Source organism: Talpa occidentalis, unplaced genomic scaffold, assembly GCF_014898055.3.
Source record: "Talpa occidentalis isolate TD23 unplaced genomic scaffold, MPIMG_talOcc4v2.1 talOcc4.5, whole genome shotgun sequence".
NCBI classification, from domain to species: Eukaryota; Metazoa; Chordata; class Mammalia; order Eulipotyphla; family Talpidae; genus Talpa; species Talpa occidentalis.
This window is the reverse complement of record NW_023604861.1, coordinates 112,213,659-112,236,569: the sequence shown is the minus strand read 5'-3', so window position 1 is coordinate 112,236,569 and position 22,911 is coordinate 112,213,659. Positions and strand designations below refer to the sequence as shown.

At 41.1% G+C, this 22,911-nt stretch overlaps 1 protein-coding gene across 1 annotated transcript; it reads left to right on the top strand.

The window, feature by feature from the left end:
* Positions 1–6,460: 6,460 nt before the first annotated feature.
* LOC119258654 (S1 RNA-binding domain-containing protein 1-like) lies at positions 6,461–19,900 on the top strand. Its single transcript, XM_037526883.2, has 3 exons — positions 6,461–6,509; positions 14,054–14,133; positions 19,684–19,900. Exons 2-3 carry the CDS (start codon positions 14,054–14,056, stop codon positions 19,883–19,885), a joined length of 282 nt encoding a protein of 93 aa, XP_037382780.2. The 5' UTR covers positions 6,461–6,509; the 3' UTR covers positions 19,886–19,900.
* Positions 19,901–22,911: the final 3,011 nt, after the last annotated feature.

Genomic DNA, 22,911 nt, shown 5'->3' with positions numbered 1-22,911 from the left:
AAACTTGGACACACACTGATCTCACGCACATAGCTTTTCTGAATTTCAATTAGTGTGTTTAGCTTCTAGTATTCCAGCTCTGACTCTAGAGTTCTGGATGAGTGTTTCAAGTAAGCACTTTGCAGGATAGTTCCAGCTTATTAGGCTGCAAGATGGCCCAAAAGTACTAGAAACAAGATCTAGTTCTGATGAATAGAGTCTCCAGACATAGCTCCCTGTGGTGAGGAGCAGAATAAATCTGGATCCACTCTGCTCCCTTTCATCCATTTCCGGCAACTCAACCAGCCATGCCCTCGTTAGGATCCTAGGAATACCTCTGGGGTTTCTATGCTTGGATTTCTAGCTACTTAATGGACATTTTAGGCCTTTGAGGTGGTCCCTGGACACTACTCTAGGATGAGAATTTAACAGTGTGAAATTTTGCAATATGTCTGCTCATGAATACAATGGCTCAAGTTCCTTTCAGTCAGTGAATTTGCCAGACAGGTGGTGAGTGGAATACTGAAACATGCAGTGAATACAATATTTTGTTTTGTTTTAAGCTAGCTTTTATTTGCATTCATTACAAAATATTTTGAAACTATTTGAAAAATAAGTGCAATAAAATACAGCAAATTTCAGTTTTCAGCCATTATTCTTTATTGAGATAATGTTGTTTTACTACACTCTATGTGATTTTGGGTGAGTTATTTCACTTCTCTATACTTTGGTCATCTCATTTGTTACTAAAAGGACATTGGCAACATCTCATTGAGCTGATATAAGTGTGAGTTATATATGCAATTACAAGTAAAAGCATTAATTTAGTGCCTGGCACATGGTATGTGATCACTGGCTATAAGTTATGACTACTATTATTTTAGCCTCCCTGGGGGAGATGGAAAACACAGGGAGAGGACTTGGAAACTTAGACAATATTGGATGATTACAAATGGATGATTACAGTATCAACAAAAATATGAAGAACTGTATGCTCTGGACCAATAAAACAAATAACTTTCAAGTAACCCCAAATCATGTTTTCCCAAACCTTACTGCATAGTCTCAGGTGAGTCTACATGCTATTCCTGACTGAGAGTTTGAATCCATGAATTTCTGGAATTTTAGAATTTAATTTCCAAAAGTAAATAATAGATTGGGTAAGGTCCTAGAAAGAAAAGGCAGCGTTGTGGTGGGTTCTCATTTATATTTCATGATTACAAATTTCCCTTGACAGCGTAGAGTGTCTTGCTTATTAAATTTCAAGGGAAGTGTTTTCTGGAAAGTCATATTTGCCTTTGGAGTAGGCCACATTAATTTTAGAGGATCCTGATCCAGTTTTTATTTTTCCCAGATGGCTAATGTTTAAAACCTTATTTTAGTTTAATAACCTTTTTTCTTTCTCAGGTGAAAGGCAAATATCCCTGGTAGTGGGGGAGGAGAGTCAAGATCAAACCATGGTGGCCAATCCTTATTCTTGTCCTCATTGTATGGTGTGGCTCCTACCATGCACAGCCTTGAATCTAGACCATTTTGTATGGGGCTCTGTCTCTTTTGGAGACATCTATTTCTCAGTCTTGTTTGTGAATTTATCCAGGACAGGACTTATGTCAGGAGATTTTGTAGAGTATTGATTTACCTTAACCCTTATTACCCTGTACTTTACCTGTGTGATATAATTTGACATCAAAAGTAGGTGAATAGTGAATTAGTGTTGTTGACTTTTGTGGCCCTTTTTTCCTCCCTGTAATCTTGGGCTCAAGCATTCTTTAAGAGCTAGAAATTGTGGAGCAGACTGTGATTGTGATAGATAGTTCCAGGCCTTCTGGATCTACTGGAAAAGGCAAGATAAGACTGAATATTAAGAAGGAAAAAGAAAACAAACCTTAAATAATTTCAGAAATTGATTCTTATAGGCTAAGGATCTTAGATATAGAACACTTAAAAAATTAAAAAAAGAGTCCTAGTTCCTCCTCATTAAAAAAAAGTCCAGGGCCTCCCCGGTGGCGCAGCAGTTGAGCGCTGGGTTGCGAAGCTGCCCGCGGCCTCTGCGGTGCCGGTTCGATCCCCGGCTGCTTCCCGGCCACCAGAGGAGGGTCCCACATGGCGCGCAGACCTCTCCTGCCGCCCGCTGCTCCCCTCAGCAGTGTACTTCGGTCCTTCTGCCTGCTCTGCTCCCGGCTCTGGCTCTGGTGAATTCTCTCACCCTCCCGCGCTTCTGACTGTACCCAGTGCATGTATAAGCAAAACAAACAAACAAAATAAATAAATAAAACATGCCTCTATAAAAAAAAAAAAAAAAAAAAAAAAAGTCCAGTAAAATTTATGTCCACTTTAGGTGACCCAAATGATTCATGGGTCATTTGTTAGCATATGACTGAGGAGTATCCAGGGACCCGAAACTATTAAGGGGTGCAGGCTCTAAAAGGGATTCTGCCATCTGCAGCATAAAAGGCAAAGGATACATCATCTTAGTATGTTGAACCTTTAATAGAAGTGTGAATAGAGAGAGGAGGGGAAAAAAGGATATTCTTAATAAAAGTTTTCCAAAAAAACACCCCAAATTACCCATCTTCTCATGGGCAAATACTCACTCAAACAGTGTTGGCCTGAAGTGGGTCTGTTGAGGCCCAAAAGCCAAAAGCTTGCCATAAGTCTGAGGCACCTTCTTGGGGGGAGGTGAAGGAGATAGCAAGAAAAGGCTAAGGTAGGCCCCAGAAATCTAGGACAAAAGGAAAAACCAAACTCAAAGTGCAAATTAAGAACAACAGCTGCCATAGTCCCTGCAAAAGATTAGGAGCAGTGTCTCTGACTCTGTTACCTACCTCCTTTCTGAAATGTCTCTACATATCTTCCCTCCATGTAGCTCCTTCTATGTCTCTTCTCCAAGTTCCTGGGTGCAAGTTAAAGATATAAAAGCAAGAGTTCCTAGAGTGAGTGCATCTGCCTTTCATGTTATAAAGCTTCACCTGGTGACTTAGCTCTGCCCCTATATCCCAGGAGCTACCTACATACATACTACTCAGGAAGTCCAATTCATGGCACAGTGGGACCTGTGATCCAAAATGGCTACATGTAAGTGGGGTTGGAGGAAAATGGCACCATCCTTTCACAGAGGTGTATCTGTAACAGTTTTAATAGTTGTTAGGCTTGTCAGCACTCAGATTCCCTGGAAATGAGTCATTTGCATGGAAAGTTATTCTTTAGAATCTTCTAAATAAACCTTTGAGGTTTATATCTGCTAATTTTGAATCCAGACTAAACAGCCTTGTTTCTCTAATTTTACAATCTAATTATTTTGGTGTTTCAGTGAGTGTAGAATTTAGTATGCTTGATAAAAAACATAATAAAAACCAAGAAAGAAAACCAAATCATTTTTTCATTTCTACTGAGAATTGATTTTGAGAAAATGTATTTAGGATTAACAGGAAAGAAGAATCGCTGGAGAGGCCTTTGTAGCTTTTAAATTGGGTTAGTGAAAAAAAAAAAATAAGGCTACAGGGATATTAGTGTGTTTAAGGCACCCTGGCCACGTCAAACTAAAAAGTAGAAGCTACTTCTGTGTTTCATGAGGAAAATGGAAATGTTGGATTTAGAGAAGGGTTTGTTACAGGGCAGGGAGATGGGCACTCCCAGAGCCCCCAAACCTGTCTGCTCTGAATAGGTTCTGCCATCCACTGCATCAAGACAAAACATAAAAGACTTTTAACACAATTAGTGAACAATACTGAAAAGACAAAGAAAATAGCTTTTAAATCAAACGCTCACAGTTAACCATCCCCTCATGGGTAAAAGTCCACCCAAACAGGATTGGCCCAGAGCAAGGCCCTAAAGCCTGCCCCAAGTCTAAAGCATGGAAAAGGGACCCATGGAAAAGTGTCAGAAACAGCCAGACAAGTCTGGGAGGAAAAGAGCAAAATAAAAATCAAGATAAAAGCTGCCACAGTTAACCTCACCACGGATCTCTCATCCACATCTGTTTCAAACAGTCCAGGACCAAGAAGCAAGCACAGTTTCTTCACACAGCTTTCTGCTCCATGAGCCTCCTTCAGGTCTCCTTCCTGCTCTCCAGCTTTTCTTCCCCAGTCTCCTTTACAGATTCTTCTCCTCCCTGCTCAGCTCCACCCTCCTTTGGGTGGGGCAAAGAACCTGGACTGGAACCTCCCTGGACTGGCACCACCCTGTTGTTGTGGGTTCTCCTAGAATACTAGCTTCTCAGGATTTAATTGACAGCACTTTCCAAGAATCTGAAATGAAACAGGGCAGGACTTTCTCATTCTTGCTCAGAAAGGACAGGTAACTGGGATCTATGGTTGCCTCAAATATATTTATTTAGTATCTACTTCTATCAGGTACAGGTAACTTACCAGGTAAGGGGTAAGATGGAGGAGAGACAGTAAAGACTCAGACAAAGTTAATCTGCCCAAGCCTATTAGGAAGTTCTGAGAGAACTAGATTTCCAACTTCATGTATGTACTTGGCAGTGTACCAAGCTGCCTGAAACATCAGACAGCTTATCTTATCAAGTAAGACAGTGATGACTCTAGGGCCAAACTTTCCCATTAAGGTAGAATGCACCTTACAGACTTGTGGGAGGGCTTACAAAAGGCAATATTTGCATTTTCTTTTTTTTTAAATATATTTTTTACATCATTTTTCAATTTTGCACAATGCATGCATTTTCATCTTGGTTATAGTCCCCATATAATTCCACCCCCCTTATTTTGATCCTAATCCCCCCCTCTGGTGTATAGTTGCTTTTTGATTTTGTTTTTGATTTTCACTTTATTATAATTAGTCTTTTTCCTGGTCCCTTATTTAGGTTTTCTAAATTCCTGCTATGAGTGAGACTGATGCCGGCGTGTGAAACAACTGCTGCCGCTTTACCACGAGTTCTTGTCTCGCGAAACCGTAGAAAGGAATTCACAGACTTTTGGAGTAAGTAAGCAGAGAGAGACAAATCTTGTCTTTGAAAGAAAAGTTTATTTAGGAAGAAAAGAGACAAAGAAGAAAGACTCCCAGGTATAAAGTACCTGGGAGGGGCCAAGATGAGCCGGTATGGGATATTATGTTGGCAATATATACTTTCTCTCCCTCATTATGTTTAAATTTTACTCTTTCTCTCCCTGATTGGTTAACTCCCAGAGGGTACTAAGCAAGGAATTTCACATTCCTTAACAGTATTTTCTTTCCCCATCTGTTATGCTTATCGCTTTACCTTTATGGTCTAGCCCTCCCGGTGAGCATCTTTACACTTCATCTTATCATCTGAAGAAAACCAGGACCATCCTTAACAAGATTACCTGTGGTGCTAGGATGTTTGTTTTCCCCTAGTGTTTAACAATGGTGTTTGTTTTTCCCAGTGGAATTGGTTGCATTTCCTTGGTTATGCTTATCTCTGAAGCCTTCCTGATTTCTTCAGAGGTCCCCCTTCCTGCACTATCCCTAAAACTGCCTAATAACCCTAGCTTGCCCTGTCTCAAGACCATTCGGTATTTTTTTTTTTTTCCTTTCTGGCTTATTTCGCTGAGCATGATCCCTTCCAGCTCCATCCATGTTGCTGTAAATTGAGTGAGTTTATCTTTTTTGATTCCTGAGTAATAATCCATTGTGTATATGTAGGGTACCACATCTTGATTCAATCATCTATTTTTTGGCATTTGGGCTGTTTCCATAGCTTAGCTATTGTCAATAGTGCTGCTATAACACTTGCATTTTCTTAAGACTGGGGCAAAAGTGCTTACAGTAGGACTTAGGAAATCACAAAATACACCAAAAAATCTTATAGAACTTAACATTTAAAATTGCCCTTAGAACAAAGTCTTTTATTTTTTCCAACTGCAAATCACTAAAAATGCATTAAAAAGGTAACATTCTTGATTGAAATTAAGAGGATAAGTGAAAGAGCAAAAAGAAGTTAAAGAAGGGCCTCCCCTGATGGCGCAGCGGTTGAGCGCTGGGTTGTGAAGCCGCCCGCAGCCTCTGCTGTGCCGGTTTGATCCCCGGCTGCCAGCGAGGGTCCCACATGGCGCGCAGACCCCTCCTGCCGCCCGCTGCTCCCCTCAGCAGTGTACTTCGGTCCTTCTGCCCGCTCTGCTCCCCGCTCTGGCTCTGGTGAATTCTCTCACCCTCCCTCGCTTCTGACTGTACCCAGTGCATGTATAAATAAATAAGTAAATCTTAAATTAAAAAAAAAAAACACGAAAAAAAAAAGTTAAAGAAAGAAGGAAGTTAAGAGAGAAAGAAAAACAGACGGCAGCATTCGAGGCACCTCTCAGCCCCACCTCTACCCAGATCCGGGGAAAAGCAGCTGCACGCCCAGCCCTGGGGCAGGACCGCACCCCAGCGCGCCCAAGGGACCCTCGCTCTAGCCCCACCTCCGTCCAGCTGGACTCCACCCCACCTCCGTAGCTCAGCGCCACAATCACGGCGGATCGAGGCGGGACTTCCGGCATTTGAAAAACTTCCGGCGGGAACCGGAAGACGCGGCCACACAGCATCCTGAGCCTTCTGACACGCCTGGTGGGAAGGTGAGCTGAGGTCCGCCTTGGCGGGCGTCCTGCGGGCTCGCGCTAGCCCTGTGCCCGGGCTCCGGTATTTTTGGGGCCTCTTAAAAAGTTCCGAGCGCTCATTTAGGAGATAATCCCTTTTAAAGAGAGAAGTCTTGTTACATTCACTCTCAGCGGTCTGTAGCTCAACCTGCACGGGAAAATCCCTCCTTGCTGCCGCGTGTCACCTGGCGCGTCTGTGTCAATTGCAGCAGCTCCTAGTGCAGAGGGGCACACGCGGGAAAACCCGGGAAGCCCACGTTGTTTTCCTATTTCAGATTACGGAGAAGGGGGAAGGAAGCACCCTGTTAGATCACAGTCCTGTTCGAACCAACAGCATCCTCAGCAGTGTGCGTGGCATATAGGAGGCGCTGAATAATTGAAAGTGTTATAGAGCAGCCCCGATATTAAACGGGTTCCTGGCTGTGGGTCCTCACCCGCGCGCTTTAAAGGGACTTATGAATACTCTACTACAGACACACAAAAGGTTAATAAAAGGTTTATTTGCAAGAGAAAAGGAAATAAGGAAAATGTACAACTCAGGGGGAAAATAGGGAAATAAAGTCTTTAATGCGTCCTACCCGATCCGACGACCTGGAAACCCAAAGTCACTCTCAGAGCTGGCCGGACGCTGGGAGCTGGTGGAGAGCCAAAAATGGGGGATCCTCCAAAGCCCACGTGTCTGCCTTTTAGATCCACCTGGCTGCTTAACCCCACCCTCAGGTCCCAGCCACCTTCCCTTTGGTGGTGATGGGATTTGGAGTTCCCAGTGTCTTTGACTTTGACCTAGGGTGGGGGTGGAGTCCACAAAGCCTGTATGGAATTATCTTTGGGACATCCTTTTCCCCCTAACAAAAGGAATGAATGGGAAGCTCTAAGGCTTCCCTCCAACCTCCCACGCCACAGCCTGTCTCCACAGTAATGTATGTGGAATAGGAAACGACCCTACAATAGGTGTTTGGAGTTCTGAGTTCTGAGTTCTAGTTCTTCCCTCTTCTCTTTGAGTAAACCTTTTCACCTCCCTGGATCTCACGCTTCTTATAAAAGCAGGGCTATGATTTCTGATACTTTCCAGCACTAGTATTTAATTTTTATAATTAGTTAGCAATCTGTACTGACATTCCAAACACTTCTTTTGATACCCTCAGGGAAACTTCTTTAAGTGCTTCCTTAAAAGTTGTTCCCCTCCTAAAATTTCTAATTGTAGTTTGTCCAATTTAATGTAATATTTATGTGTGTGCAGTTCTCTACTCTTTTCCCCTGATTTGCACTTGTCCTGGTTTAGTGCCTCTTAGTAACATCACAGCAACCTTCAAATTACTGATTTTGAATGTGCTTATGTGCCCACAGTGACATGACAGCTTGGAATGAAGGGAAATTTCAACCTACCAGGGATAGGAATGCTCTTGTGTAAAAGTAAATAGGGTCGTGTATTTATATCTGAAAATCCCATTTTACACCTAAAACATTGAGATCTAAAAGATGAGAAGGCTCCAACCTATTGATTAGCAGGGGAAATAGTGCTCCAGTTTGAGTGAACAGACTGTAATAAAAATATCATGCTTGTTACAGGGACTGAAAGAACATTGTGACTGTATCACTAGGAGCGTCATCCAGTGGTATATGTAGTTAGCAAGGTAGGTAGGGTCAGCCCTCCAGTGTATTTTAGAAGGTCATGGTAAAAAAAAAAAAAATGTTTTCATTCTATGTGGAAGATGGAGTGCCCTGCAAGTCTTTGAATAGTTTTTAAACCTTTTCAAAATGATCTTTTGGACTGATATGGGGGAGAATGGATTGTCAGGGCAAGAGTCTTTTTAGCTCTTTTGCCTATTTTTTGACTGGGTTGTTTACTTTGTTATTGTTGAGTCATGTGAGTTCTTTGTAGATCTTTGTGTTCAGTCCCTTATCAGTTGTATGGAGTGCAAAAATTTTCTCCTAATCAGTAGGGCATCTCTTTGTTTTGACTAATGTTTCTTTTGCTGTACAGAAGCTTTTTTTTTTTTAAAGATTTATTTTTATTTATTTATTTATACAAGTACTGGGTACAGTCAGAAGCGCGGGAGGGTGAGAGGAGATTTCACTAGAGTCAGAGCGGAGAGCAGAGCAGGCAGAATGACGAAGTACACTGCTGAGGGGAGCAGCGGGCGTGGTAGAAGAGGTCTGCGCGCCATGTGGGACCCTCTCCCGGCTGCCAGGGATTGAACCGGTGCTGCAGAGGCTGCGGGCAGCTTCGCAACGCAGCACTCAACTGCTGCGCCACCGGGGAGGCCCTACAGAAGCTTTTTAGTTTGATATAATCCCAGCTGTTTATCTTTTCCTTCACTTTCTTTGCTTTGTGGGATGAGTCTTTAAAGATGTTACTGAGATGTATGTCATGTAGTGTTTTACCTGTATTTTCTTCTACATATTTTATGGTTTCAGGTCTTATGTTCAATTCTTTTATCCATTTTGAGTTTTTTTTTAAAGATTTTTATTTATTTATTTATATAAGAACCGGGGTACAGGCTAGATGCAGAGGAGGGTGAGAGGATTTACCAGAGACAGAGTGGGGAACAGAACAGGCAGAGTGACAAAATGCATTGCTGAGGGGAGCAGCGGGCGAGACAGGAGAGGTCTGCTGTGCCATGTGGGACCCTCGCCCACCGACCGGGATTGAACCCGCGCTGCAGAGGCTGCAGACAGCTTCACAGCACTGCGCTCTACTGCCTGAGTTGATTTTTGTGTACGGTGTGAGGTAGTGGTCTAGTTTCATTCTTTTGCATGTGGTAGTCCAGTTTTCCCAGCACCATTTATTGAACAAACTGTCCTTATTCCTTTGCATATGCTTTGCTCCTTTGTTAAGGATTAGTTGTCCATATATGTGTGGTTTTATTTCTGGGCTTTCTATTCTATTCCATTGGTCTGTGAGTCTGGTTTGTTCCAGTACTATGCTGTTTTAATTATTATGGATTTTTAATATAGTTTAAAGTCTGGGAGTGTGATAGCTCCACCTTTTTTGTCAGGAGAGCTTTGGCTATTTGAATTTTTTTTTTTTGTGCCTCCATATGAATTTCATCAATATTTGTTCTATTTCTTTGAAGAATATCATTGAGATTTTTATTTGATTGCGTTGGATCTGTAAATTGCTTTTGGTAGGATGGCCATTTTAATAATGTTAATTCTTCCAATCTGTGAGCAGAGGATGTGTTTCCATTTCTTTGTGTCTTCTATTTCTTTTAACACTGTTAATAATTTTCTTTGTATAGGTCACTCACTTCCTTGATTAAGTTTATTCCTAGGTATTTGATTTTTTTTTGTTTCAATTGTAAATGGGATGGTTTTCTTAATTTCTTCATATTGATTGTTTGCATATAGGAAGGCTACTGATTTTTGTGTGTTGATTATTTATCCTGCTCCTTTACTAAAATTGTTTATTAGTTTAATTAGTTTCTCGAGTTGTCTGTATATATTATCATATTGTCAGCAAATAATGATAGTTTACTATCATTTCTTCTTTCCCTGTTTGAATTCCTTGTATGTCTTTCTCTTGTCTTATTGCCCTGGCTAGGACCTCCCGTATTATATTGAAAAGCAGTGATGAGAGTGGACATCCTTGTCTTGTTCCTGATCTTAAAGGAAAGACTTTCAGCTTTTCATCTTTGAGAGTAATATTGGCTGTGGGTTTGTCATATATGGCTTTTATCATGTTAAGGTATGTTCCTCTATCCCGAGAATTTCTAGGGAGGGCCTTCATTTAAATGGATGTTGAACTTTGTCAAATGCCTTCTCCACATCTATTGATATGATCATATGGCTTTTTCTTTTTCTTTTTTTTTGATGTGTTGGATTAATTGATTTTCAGATATTGAACCATCCTTGTACCCCTGGAGTACCTCCCACTTGGTTGTGGCATATTATCCTTTTGATGCATTGTTGTATTCTTTTGGCAAGGACTTTATTGAGGATTTTTGCATCTGTGTTCATTAGGGAGATTGGCCTATAGTTTTTTTTTTTTTTTTTCTCCAAAGATTTATTTATGCATACAAGAGCTGAGGTACAGGCCAGAGATGCAGGGGATGAGAGGACTCACCAGAGACAGATGGGGAATAGAACAGGCAGACTGACTGAAATACACTGCTGAGGGGAGCAGCGGGCAAGACAGGAGAGGTCTGCTGCACCATATGGGTTGCTCCCTGGCCAGCCAGGGATCAAACTTGTGCTGCAGAGGCTACGGATTGCTTCATAGTGCGGTGCTTAACCCCTTGTGCCACCTGTGAGGCCCTATAGTTTTCTTTTTGTATGTTGTCTTTGTTTGGTTTTGGTATTAGTGTAATGTTGGCTTCATAAAACGTATTTGGTAGCATTCCTTTCAATTTTTTGAAAGAGTGTAGGATAGGTACTAACTCATCTCTGAATGTTTGGTAGAGTTCATTTGTGAAGCCGTCTGGTCCTGGACTTTTGTTTTTGGGGAGGCTTTGATTACTATTTCAATTTCACTGCTTATAATTGGTCTGTTTACATGTTCTATTTCTTCTTTATCTAGTTTTGGATGATTATATTGTTCTAGGACTTTGTCCATCTCTTCTAGATTGGTGAACTTGTTTCCATATAAATATAGTAATCTCTGATTATTCTTTTGATTTCTTCTGACTTTTGTATTTTCTCCTTTTCATTTATGATTCTATTTATTTGTATTTTCTCCATTTTTTCTTTGTGAGCCTGGCTAGAGGTTTGTCTATTTTGTTTATTTTTTCAAAGAACCGACTTTTGGTTTTGTTGATCTTTTGGATTGTGTTTTTAAAATTTCTGTTTCTTTCTTTTTTTTTTTTTTTTTTGGCTTTCTCATGCTTTTATTGAGCTTTACATGCATTGCAGCAATGAGCTACACAGCAGGCAGGGATGTTAGGGGGGTAGGAGGCCTACAAGCCCGTGCCGCCCCCCCCCCACCCCCTGCCCAGCAAGTCTTCATACTGGACTTCTCTGGCCTTCTTTTTCTCTCTCTCTCCAGCCTCTCTCTTGCTTCTGCTTCTCTCAGGTGACTGCCTCAATATTTCTCCCATGGCCCACAGAAGTAAGTCAGTTAGCAGCAATGTAACAACTGCAAGTGCCCCATCAGACAGGACAAACCTAATGGTGGGAGGGCAGAAAAGCCTGAAAAATCATTTACCGTACAATCCACCCCATCAGGGTTTTCTGCCATACTATATATATATATATACACATACACACAATTTTCCCTTAACAAACATAAACAATGCAGCCATGGCCCACACAAGAAAATGCAACTGAATAATGAAACAATGCAACATAGCAATTAATTCCAGTCAGGGCACCAACCTAGTAGCAAAAGATAATTATTGGCACTAGCAGATGATCCACCACTTCTGCTGCTGAAGGCACTGCTCATATGAGGAAGGGGTTTTTGCTTTTGATTTTAATTTTTTCCTTTCTTCTACTTTTTTTTTTTTTTTTGTTTGTTCTTTTTCTAGTTCTTTGAGATGGGAGATTAGGTTGTTTCTTTGAGTTCTTATTTCTTGATGTGAGCCTGTATTGCTGTATACTTTTATTACTGCTTTTTGCTGTGTCCCATACATTCTGGAAAGTTGGTGTCCTCATTGTCATAGGGTGGTCAGATTCTCCAGAGAAGAGCCTTTTTATTGTTCTTGGAGGGTAAGGACCTGACTAGCAGCTTTTTGAGGCTGAACGAGAGAAGAGGACTGGGGTCTCTGCATTTATTATTCAATCTGTACGGTCCCTATGACCACAGCTGTATTTGGTATTCTCTAGGCTACAGACTCTGTTTTACCTTTTCCTTAGAATAATGCCCCAGCTTTTTCTGGGGGCAGTTGTGTACTAGCATGAAGTGTAGTAGGGTACCTAGTACTCTATCTCAGATAGCTTACACTCAGCCTTTATTCCCTTTACCCTTAATTTCAAGATATCAGGCACTTATTTTTTTGAGGAAATTGGAGAATAAATTGATTTGATTCACAAATGTTCCTACTGCTGGTTTGGGATTTTAATGTTTAGGTAGTAAAATCTGTTAATCATTTTGGGTCATGCCTAGAAAATCTCTGCTCTCCCACCTCCAATCAAATTATGAAGGTAATCATCTTTAATTTTAGTGTACTTTTGTAGTGTCTTTTTTTTTTGGTACATTTTAAATGATTAGTCAATGTGGAATTTATTTATGTTGTGGAGGTAGAAATTAAACACTTTTTTTTTTATCCAGTGGGCTAGCTGGTTGTCTTAATGCCATTTATTGAATAATCCATTTTTACCCTGTGTTGAAATGCCATCCTATCATATACTAACTTTCTCTGCTTTATTGTGGTAAATATATAACATCAATCACAAGTTACTTGTTCTTTATGGTCAGTGTCTAGCAGCACTTATGTGATCTATATAACATAAAATCCAAAAAGGGGTGAAGGAAAGGTGGAAGATTATTTTATCTACTTCCTAGGGATTGTTTTCCTATTCCCTCTGGGTTCTCCTGCTCTGCACTGATTGGATTGAGTTGAATTATAGCAACTTGGAGCACACGTTCCATTTTGTGACAACGTCTGTGGAATTTCAATGAGGCACTGCTTTCTCTTCCAAGTAGAGGTTAGAACCAGAGGCATTATAACACCTCACTGGTTTAGAAACTTGTTTAAGAGTTCCCAGCTTGTCAGAGTACTGTGTAGTTTTTATGGTTTCACATTCATTCTTTAGGTAATAAAACATCAGCTAAGTAAATTTGTTTACTTTCTGTACTATATAATGCCTCTTTTGTCTTTTTTTTTTAAAAAGATTTATTTATTATTTATGCAAGCACTGGGTACAGTCAGAAGCGCAGGAGGGTGAGGGAATTCACCAGAGCCAGAGCAGGGAGCAGAGCAGGCAGAAGGACCAAAGTACCAAACGGCGCTGCGGAGGCTGCGGGCAGCTTCGCAGCCCAGTGCTCAACCGCTGCGCCACTGGGGAGGCCCTGCCTCTTTTGTCTTAATTATTTTTTACAGCTGGGCTTTTTAATAAATATTTTCTAATGGTATCAATGATTGTTTTATTTATTATAAATGTTTATTATAAGGAAGTCTTGTTTTAAGAATAACCTGGCTGCTTATCAATCAGCATCATTTGTCAGCTCTGTAGTAGACCTCTATACTGCAAGAACATACAGAAAAGGAAAAAATATTTCCTGTTTTTAATATACAGCTTATTAAAAGACTTTATAATTTGCTCTTTGATAAACCATCAAATACACTTGCTAAAAACCCCTGAGTATTGTCACCCTATGGGAGCTTATATTTTTTAAAGGATGGCCCACACTTAACCAGGATTTTGAAACCATTGGAAAGCTATTAACTGCTCACGTAATTGGGAAATAGAGGAAAGCACTGTTTGGACTTGTGAATGATCCACATTTCTTTTCTTATGACATTTTCTAGCATCAAGACTATTGGAGTGTTAATTTTGAAAAGTACATCATTTTATAAACAAAACAAGAGATCAGTCATTCAGGTAATTCAGATTGTGCTGATTTCATGTTCTGTTTCTTCTAGATGTCAACATTGCCAAGAAGAGCCAAAGTAAAGGTTCAGACTGTGGAATCCAAAGATGAATTTTCTTCCTTCTCTGAGTTGTAAGCATATTACTTTAATATGGGGGTGCAGAATGATGTATACTTTAAGAAGTAATACATTCTATCACTCATATTTGGGACTCAAAGTTTAGTGTGTGATTAAGGAGCTACCATGGACCTCAAACTTAAGGGGGTGCATGTTCTAAAGGGAATCTGGCCATCCATGTGCACATAGGCAAAGGAAGCAGAATTTTAATGTGAAAAATCTTTGATAGAATTAGTGTGCATAGAGAGAGAAGAGACAAAAAGATCTTCCTAATAATACTTTCCCAGTAAAACTTCCCAAATTACACAGCCCTTCATGGGCAAATGACTAGCCAAATAGGGTTGACCTGAAGCAGGGCTGCTGAGATCCAAAAACTTGCCACAAGTCTCAGGTTTCTTCTGGTGAGGAGCAGCCAGGCAGGGGTAAGGCAGTTCTGGGACAAAAGGAGCCAAATCAAGATTATGACTGCCATTGTCTCTGCCAAGGACAGCCACCTCATGTGTCTCTCTCACCCTCATGTCTCTTTCATGTGTCTCTACATGTCTCTATGCATCTCCTTCCAAGTTCCTCAAGTCCCAGGGTGCAAGTCAAAGCTGGAAAGGCAAGAGCCTCACAATTCACTTGCCTTCCAAGTTATATAGCTTAATTTGGCCACTCAGCTTCACCTGTTCCCAGTAGCTACTCTTGTGCTCAGGAAGTCTGGTTCATGGCACACTGGAACCTGTAGTCCAAGATGGCTGCATTAAGTGGTGGCTGGGAAAATGGCCCGTCCCCATCACAGAGGTGTATCTGTAACGAAAAGAAATCATCCTGTACCCCTCTGGGGTATTCTAGACTGGTAAATCATTGAACAAGCATCAGGCAGATTGATGACAGAAAAAGCAAAAAGAAGTTTAAAATAACATGTATACCTCTATTATATGTGGGAAAGACCCATCATGACTGAGTAACTCATCCTCATGTGTTTAGATACCATTTTAAATAGCATAGCTAGGACAAAGAAGGTTGTGGGAAGAAAGTAGAAGGCAGAAGGCATGCTTATAGAGTGAAATTTAGAAATAAACATCAAAAGCAACATCCACCCAGTCTTCACGGTCCCTCCCAGAAATTAACCTTTTGCCAAAAAGATGTGGCTAGGGGTGGCAGATTTTTGCTCCCCTACACTTTTTTTTTTTTTTAAAGACTTATTTATTTACTCATGCAAGAGCTGGGCTATAAGCCCAAGGTATGGGGTGGTGAGAGAATTCACCAGAGACAGAGTGGGGAACAGAACAGGCATATTAACTGAAATACACTGCTGAGGGGAGCAGAAGGTGAGACAGGAGAGGTCTGCTGCGCCATGTGGGTTGCTCCCTGGCTGGGGATTGAACTCATGCTACAGTGGCTGCGGCTAGCTTCATAAGTTGCATCTTAACCCCTTGCACCACCAGGGAGGCACTCCCCTATACTTTTTTTTTAAAAATTTTTTTTTTATAGAGGCATGTTTATTTATTTCTTTATTTCTTTATTTGTTTGTTTGTTTTGTTTATACATGCACTGGGTACAGTCAGAAGCGCGGGAGGGTGAGAGAATTCACCAGAGCCAGAGCGGGAGCAGAGCAGGCAGAAGGACCGAAGTACACTGCTGAGGGGAGCAGCGGGCGGCAGGAGAGGTCTGCGCGCCATGTGGGACCTCCTCCGGTGGCCGGGGAGCAGCTGGGAATCGAACCGGCACCGCAGAGGCCGCGGGCAGCTTCGCAACCCAGCGCTCAACTGCTGTGCCACCGGGGAGGCCCTCCCCTATACTTTTTGACTTATTAAATTTTTTGGGTTGAATATGGTGAGCCTTATTCATTCATTTATTCAACAAATATTTCGAGTGCTGTGTCCCAGACTGGTGATAAATTGTTGAACAAAGAGAGAGAAAGTAACCAATTAAATACATACAATAATGCTTGCGCTAGAACTTAAGCTCTACAGGAGCAGGAAGTTTTTTTATTTATTTTTATTTTTTATTGCTTTAGATTAGAGTTCTCTCACTTAAGCACTGTTGACATTGTGGGCTGGATGATTCCTTCCCTTGCATTGTAGGATGTTTTACAGAACCTCGGTCTCTACTCACTAGATGCCAGTATCTCTCTCCTCCCACTCCCCAGTAGTAACAATCAGAACTATCTCATACTTTTCCATCACCAGTTATCCTGGGAGTAGACAGGGTTGTTCCCAATTGGGAACCTCTGTTTTTGAGCACAGTAGGTGCCCTGGAGATAATTATTATAAGTGACTAATTAATGCTAGGCAATAATAAGTAATGTAAAGAAGAATAAAGTAGGGCAAGGGGTTGTGGGACACTTTAGATACATAGTTAGAAAGTTCTTTTGAAGAATGTGACAAGAAATCTAAATGAGATTTGCAGGTGTAACTTGCAAAGAACTAGGGGATGGGTGTTGAGGGAGCAGCAAATGCAAGGACCGACCCTATGGTAACAATGAGTTTGGTGTCTTCAGTGACTAGCAAGACTAATGTGCCAGACCAGAGACCAGGTAGAGAGTAATTGGAAGTGAGCAGGGAGGATGGATAGACTCTAATAGTCTATGGCAGGGTGTTAGGATTTTATTCAAAGTGGGTTGGAAGCCACTGGACAGATTTTGGGCAGGTATATGACATGATATGGTTTATAGTTAGAAAAGATCATTCTGGCTTCTTGGTGGAGAACAGACTGTAGGGAAGCAAGAGTGGAAGCAGGAGGATCAGTTAAGGAGATTCTGGTAGAACCTAGGATCCTAAAAATGAGAGTGGTGAGAAGTGGTCTAATTCGGGATACATTCTGAAGATAGAGAGGATGTGCTGGTGAATTAGATTTGGGGTATCATGGAAAGACAGGAATTTTGGGAAGACTCAAGTGGAATGGGTGAAATAGCCTAGTTAAAAGAAATTGCCAGCCAGGGGCCTCTCCGGTGGCGCAGTGGTTGAGTGCTGGGTTGCGAAGCTGCCCGCGGCCTCCGCGGCGCCGGTTCGATCCCCGGCTGCTCCCCCCACAGAGGAGGGTCCCGCATGGCGCGCAGACCTCTCCTGCCGCCCGCTGCTCCCCTCAGCAGTGTACTTCGGTCCTTCTGCCTGCTCTGCTCCCGGCTCTGGCTCTGGTGAATTCTCTCACCCTCCTCCCAAGCTTCTGACTGTACCCAGTGCATGTATAAACAAAAACAAACAAACAAACAAATAAATAAATAAAACATGCCTCTATTAAAAAAAAAAAAAAAGAAATTGCCAGCCAGTGGGATGATTTGTCCAACTCCTGTTTAAAGAGGTGGACTAAATCATGGATTGGCAAGCCCTTCCAAACAGTTTTGCCCACCACACTGACCATGAGGTGCCATGCTAGACAAAAAGCGTAAAATTTTGACTAACGGTTATCTCACACTTTTCTGGAAGGAGAAGGCCAAGAGCCCTCATGTGCAGTTAGTGTAACCTGTGTGCTCATGCCTGGGGGTAGCCCAACCTAGAATAAGCTATGATGCTGCTCTCCTCCCTACCTTCTGAACTCCCCCTTGTAAATGTCTTCCTAACTGCCTTTGAGGAGCCAGACTAAAATTCTTATCCCTGCACTAGCTGCCTCAGGCCTGAGTATCTAATAAAGCCTGCTTGGTTCAACTATACCCAGTGTTCTCTGGTGAATTCTTTCCCTGGAGGGCAAAAGACTCACTCTTTTCTATCAGGGCCTGTAACACATGTCTGAGGTGGGGGTGAAATCAAGACTTCTATTTTGGACACGGAAGTTTGAAATGATTACTAGACAAGTGGATATATAAGTCTTGAGCTCAGGTCAAGTTGGGGTTATAAAATTGAGATTACTCTGCAGTCAGCTATAGCATGAGATAAGGGCATCTAGTAAGAGTGCAGAGAGAAGAGAAGAGTGCTGAGGACTAAGCCTTGAAGGGTCATGACAATGAAATGGTGGGGAGAGGAGATGTCTGTGAAGAGACTAAAGAGAAGCTGACAGGGAAACAGGAAGAAAACCAGGGGAGTGATGTGCTGTGAGGCGTAAGTACCAAATGCTGCTGCCAGGTCAAGTATGATTAGAAAGCGGAGTTCACTATCTGCCTCAGGACTGCCTCATATGTGATAATATAATACCTGCACTTACGTGATAACTGAAAGTAGTTGTGTTTGTCATGTAATCTTGGCAATATTCCTGTATAAATAGGTTAGTAGTCCTGCTTGACAGATGATGAGACTAAGGTAGAAAGAAGTCATTCTGCTCATTTTGGTGAGAGTATGAGCTGTGGAATGATTTCCTTATTCCTTGATTTTTTAAATTCTAGGTTCTTTCACTGACATTGTTATTGTATTATGTTAGTTTAATGATTTCCCTGTGGTTTTTGCCTACTCTTAGGCTTTGGTTAGTATCCACCTTTGAAGAGAGCTCACTTACAAACTTATCAGTTGCTTGACCTATCATAATTATATATTATGTTTTTTAGGGCGTAACTTAGCTAAGAGGTCATGCAATCAGGTTTTTGCTTCCAAAAAGACCATTCAGAAACCCAGATATTCCTGTTCTCTAGTTTCTGTGCAGGAAGTGGTTGTCCATTCCAGCTAGCATTAGCCTTTAACTTTAGGGGAAGAAATGGAATTAGGTGGGTTGGCAGGAGTATGATGTCCTTTTACCAGAATTCATATAACAGCTTTTTCTCTGCTCTTGCTGTGAGTTTGATTCTTGGGTTGTTAAAAAAAGTATTGTAGTTGTAGCTGATGCAGTTTAGTCAGGAAACAAATCTAATCTGTGAAAGGAAAAAAAAAAAGGATTTATTAAAGCAGTTGGAAGAATCTTGGTGTTGGCTTTTTAAGTAATTTAGGGTGTTTCCTAGAGCCATTTCCTACTCCTTACATTGGTAATACGATTTAAATGAATTTGATTAGCACTTAGGAAATGATTTAAGTGCTTTTCACTGTTAAAATGGAAAACTTCACAATGACTGTGGTGTGACATGACCCAGTATATTACTTAAGGTAATAATGATTTCCTATGTCTTGAGTGTATATGTCTATATTTGCTGTCTAGGTGAGAGGAGAATAGAGAGACCTGTAATTTTACAGTGTGTCAGAGGGTATTTTTACATTGGTTCCCAATCAACTCTGTCATGTCATTCTTAGCATTATCTCTTCATCACTGTGATCATCACTCTGTTTTATATTAAATTCTTCTATCGTCTCTCTTTTTTTTTTAGAGATTTATTTATGCATACAAGAGCTATGGTGCAGGCCAGAGAGGCGGGGGGTGAGAGGATTCATCAGAGACAGAGTGGGAAGAGAACAGGCAGACTGACTGAAATACACTGCTAAGGGGAGCAACGGATGAGACGGGAGAGGTCTGCCACGCCATGTGGGTTGTTCCCTGACTGGCTGGGGATCGAACTCATGCTGCCGAGGCTGCAGATTGCTTCATAGTGTGGTGCTTAACTCCTTGCGCCACCAGGGAGGCACCCCCCGTTCTATCTTCTCTTTTTCAAGAAGCTTGTGTATCTTTTTTACCTTTAACAAAGGATTCATTTTTTCCTGGATATTTTTCTGTCAATTTACTCCTAGATCATCTGCTTCTGAAGAAGATGATAAGGAAGATAGAGCCTGGGAGCCACAAAAGAAGGTTCCCAGAAGCCGTAAGCAGCCTGTTCCCAAGGAATCCAAACCAAAGAAGGTGCCAAGGGTGAAAAAGAAGACCCTGCGGATTGGTGATGACTCAGAAGGCGTGAGCGTTAAGGAGGAACTAGTAGGTGCTTTAGCTGGATAGAGGGAACACTGTAGTGCTTTCCTATTGATGATGTTATGTTCTACTTAAATAGACTGGACAGAGCATGGAAATGACAAAAATTGCAGGACAGTGGGTCTTAGTATTTACCATCAGATCCATTGTTTTGGAGTTAAAGAAATCTTTTTTAATGGGCATATATTTAGTTCTTGCTATAAGCAAACACTATGTATTCCAATATAGATTAAAACTACAGCAATAAACGATATGGTATTTTGCATTACAAAAAGAACTATGCATTTCCAAAATCGTTCATTATGTTATTCCTTTAAGTAATAGCTCCCATATCCTTTTAATATGGAGTGGATGCCTGACTTCCCATGGACACATTTATTGCATATAGTAGGGGATGGTAGTTGTACCTTTCTGTGCCCTGATAGGACTCTTGAATCAAACATTTGTCTTATTTTCTAGTACCTCTCTTTCTTCATTTTTATATTTGAGCTTTTCAGTGAACATACTTTGAATGAATTAGTGGGTTTTACCTACAGCTGAAAAAGTGTAGACTTCTCTCATGTTGTTGGCAGAATTTGGAGGTTTTTCATTAATCTTGGCTTTACACGTAAATTGTCTAACCTCGGAAAATACTGTGGTTCAGTGATTGTTTATATTGGAGTCACAGACCCTTTGAAAATCTGATAAAAGTTACGCCCCTCTCTTGAATAAACTGCACGGATCCCATTTTCTAAGTTTTAAAGAATAATTCAAGACATTACAGCTAAAAACCCTAACAACCAATGTGAATTCTTGATCTTTTCAGTGGTATTTGGTATATATATATATTTTTAGTATTTATTTATGCATATAAGAACTGGGGTACAGGCCAGACATGCAGGGTGTGAGAAGATCCACCAGAGACAGAATGGGGAACAGAACAGGCAGATAGACTGAAATACACTGCTGAGGGAGCAGTGGGCGAGACATGAGAGGTCTGCCTCTCCATCTGGGTTTCTCCCTGGCCTGCTGGGGATCGAACTTGTGCTGCAGAGGCTGCGGATTGCCTCACAGTGTGGTGCTTAATCCCTTGCACCACCAGGGAGGCCCTGTATTTATATTTTTTAAAGGGAAAAAGAGAACTCAAATAGAAAGTCTCTCACTTAAAAGGCAGTGTGGGTTTTTCCAAATTTTGCCCAAATTTGCTTGTTTCATAGCTCATGAAAGCCAGAAGTTTTCATGTCACTAGGTTTGGTATTTTCCTGTGCTGAAACCACAGCCAAATTAAATAACTGAAAACCCTATTTTTGTTACAGTTAGAAAGGCTGGCCTTCTAATAATTTAAAAATCTATTTTGAGTAAAATCACAAGCAAAATTCATCATTTAGTTTCTTCTTCATGTTGTTGGCATTTACCAACCCATTGACCATGCTCAAGTCATTGAAGACTTTAGCTGCTGCTTTGTGTATCTTTTGCTCTGCCATCTTCTGTCATTATTCTTAGTGGTTTTTCTCCCTTATTTGGATGAGCCAAGTTATATACTCTGTGTTCTTGGTTCTTTGACCTCCTCTTCTCCAATAACCTTTTCTTCTTCTCTGCCCTTACCACCCATTTCATAATCTTAACTTAAATCTTGTCATCACCAGAAACTATGCTATTGTTGACTTTTTTTTCAACCGCCCAACTTGTGTACCCTCATCTACTTTCCTTCTAGCTCACTTGTTCAAGTGCCCTCACTGTCAATAACTTTGCAGCCTTGACATAACCTCTTGTCTGTGGTTCTCAATCTTAGCTGCAAAATAGAATCACCTGGAGAACTTGAAAAATGTCAGCATGTAGGCCTGATTTCCAGACCATTTAAATCTGTAAAAAATTTACAGATTTGGGTGGGGCGGGGGGGGCTATGCCTGTGTTGCTTTTAAAACTCCTCAGGAAAAACCAAGTTTGAGAACCACTACTTAATTCCTTCTTTTCCCATCAGGTCTGATCAAGGTATTGACCTGGACCATGTCAGTGTCATAAAGCTCTGCAGCCTGGTAATTGTTGGCCTTGACTCCCACAATGAGCACAAATGGTGTTGTCTTGTCTCTTCTTCATGACTGACTCACTGGTCAGGGAACTTGATGAAGGTGTAGTAGTCTGGGATGTTTCTCGTAGGGGCATACTTCTGAGGATATTTGGGTTGCCCTCAGAACCAGTGTCTTGAGCTGTTGGAAGATGGGTGACATGTAGATCCTTCTTTTGTGACTGTGGCTCCTGCTTTCTTTGCCTTCAGAGCGTTTGCTTTGACTTTGGCTTTGGAAGGAGCAGGGACTTCTTTGCTTTCTGCGCACATTTTCACAAAGATGGCTACCTTTTTCTCTTGTCAGATTTTCTTCTGCTGGCTCAATCACTAGAGTATAAAAATTTGATCATTTGGAAAATATTGGTTCACTGATTTATGCAAATCTTCCAAATGTTAGCACTTTTTTTCACACAGTGTCAAAAAATCACATTTGTTACTATAACCACTCGTCTCATCACAGTGTTGGGAAGCTGTCAAGCTCACAGGCAGATAGAGATTTTCCAATATTCAAATTTTCACTTTAAAAGGTGAATTTTATTATTGGTCCCAAATGTCAGGTGCTTCCTTGAAGTAGTGACAGTCTCACTTAGTTCATTTATGATAAAATGTCTGTCAGAAACCCAAGTTTGAAAAACCATAGTTTTTAAGTCACTCTTTCAAGTAAGAGAGGTCTTTTATGGAAAAAAGAAGCTACTTCAACTCACAACTCAAAAGGTTGCATGAGTGCTTTTCCTCGACAACCACTGCTACCATTTCTCTTGCATCTTTAGTGAAATGACAAATAATGAAAAAAGCAAATAATGTCTTAGTATTATCATGACACATCTACAAGACTCTCATGGTCCTTACAGGTCTGTGGACCACACTCAGAGTCACAGTAGATAAATAGTGCCCGAAGACTCCAGAGAAATCTGATTGTTGGTTATCTTTTTTCCCCCCATACTTTAAACTTCCACCTTTAGTCATTTTAGTTTTTCTTCATCAATTTTCTATTCCCTCTCCTTGGAGG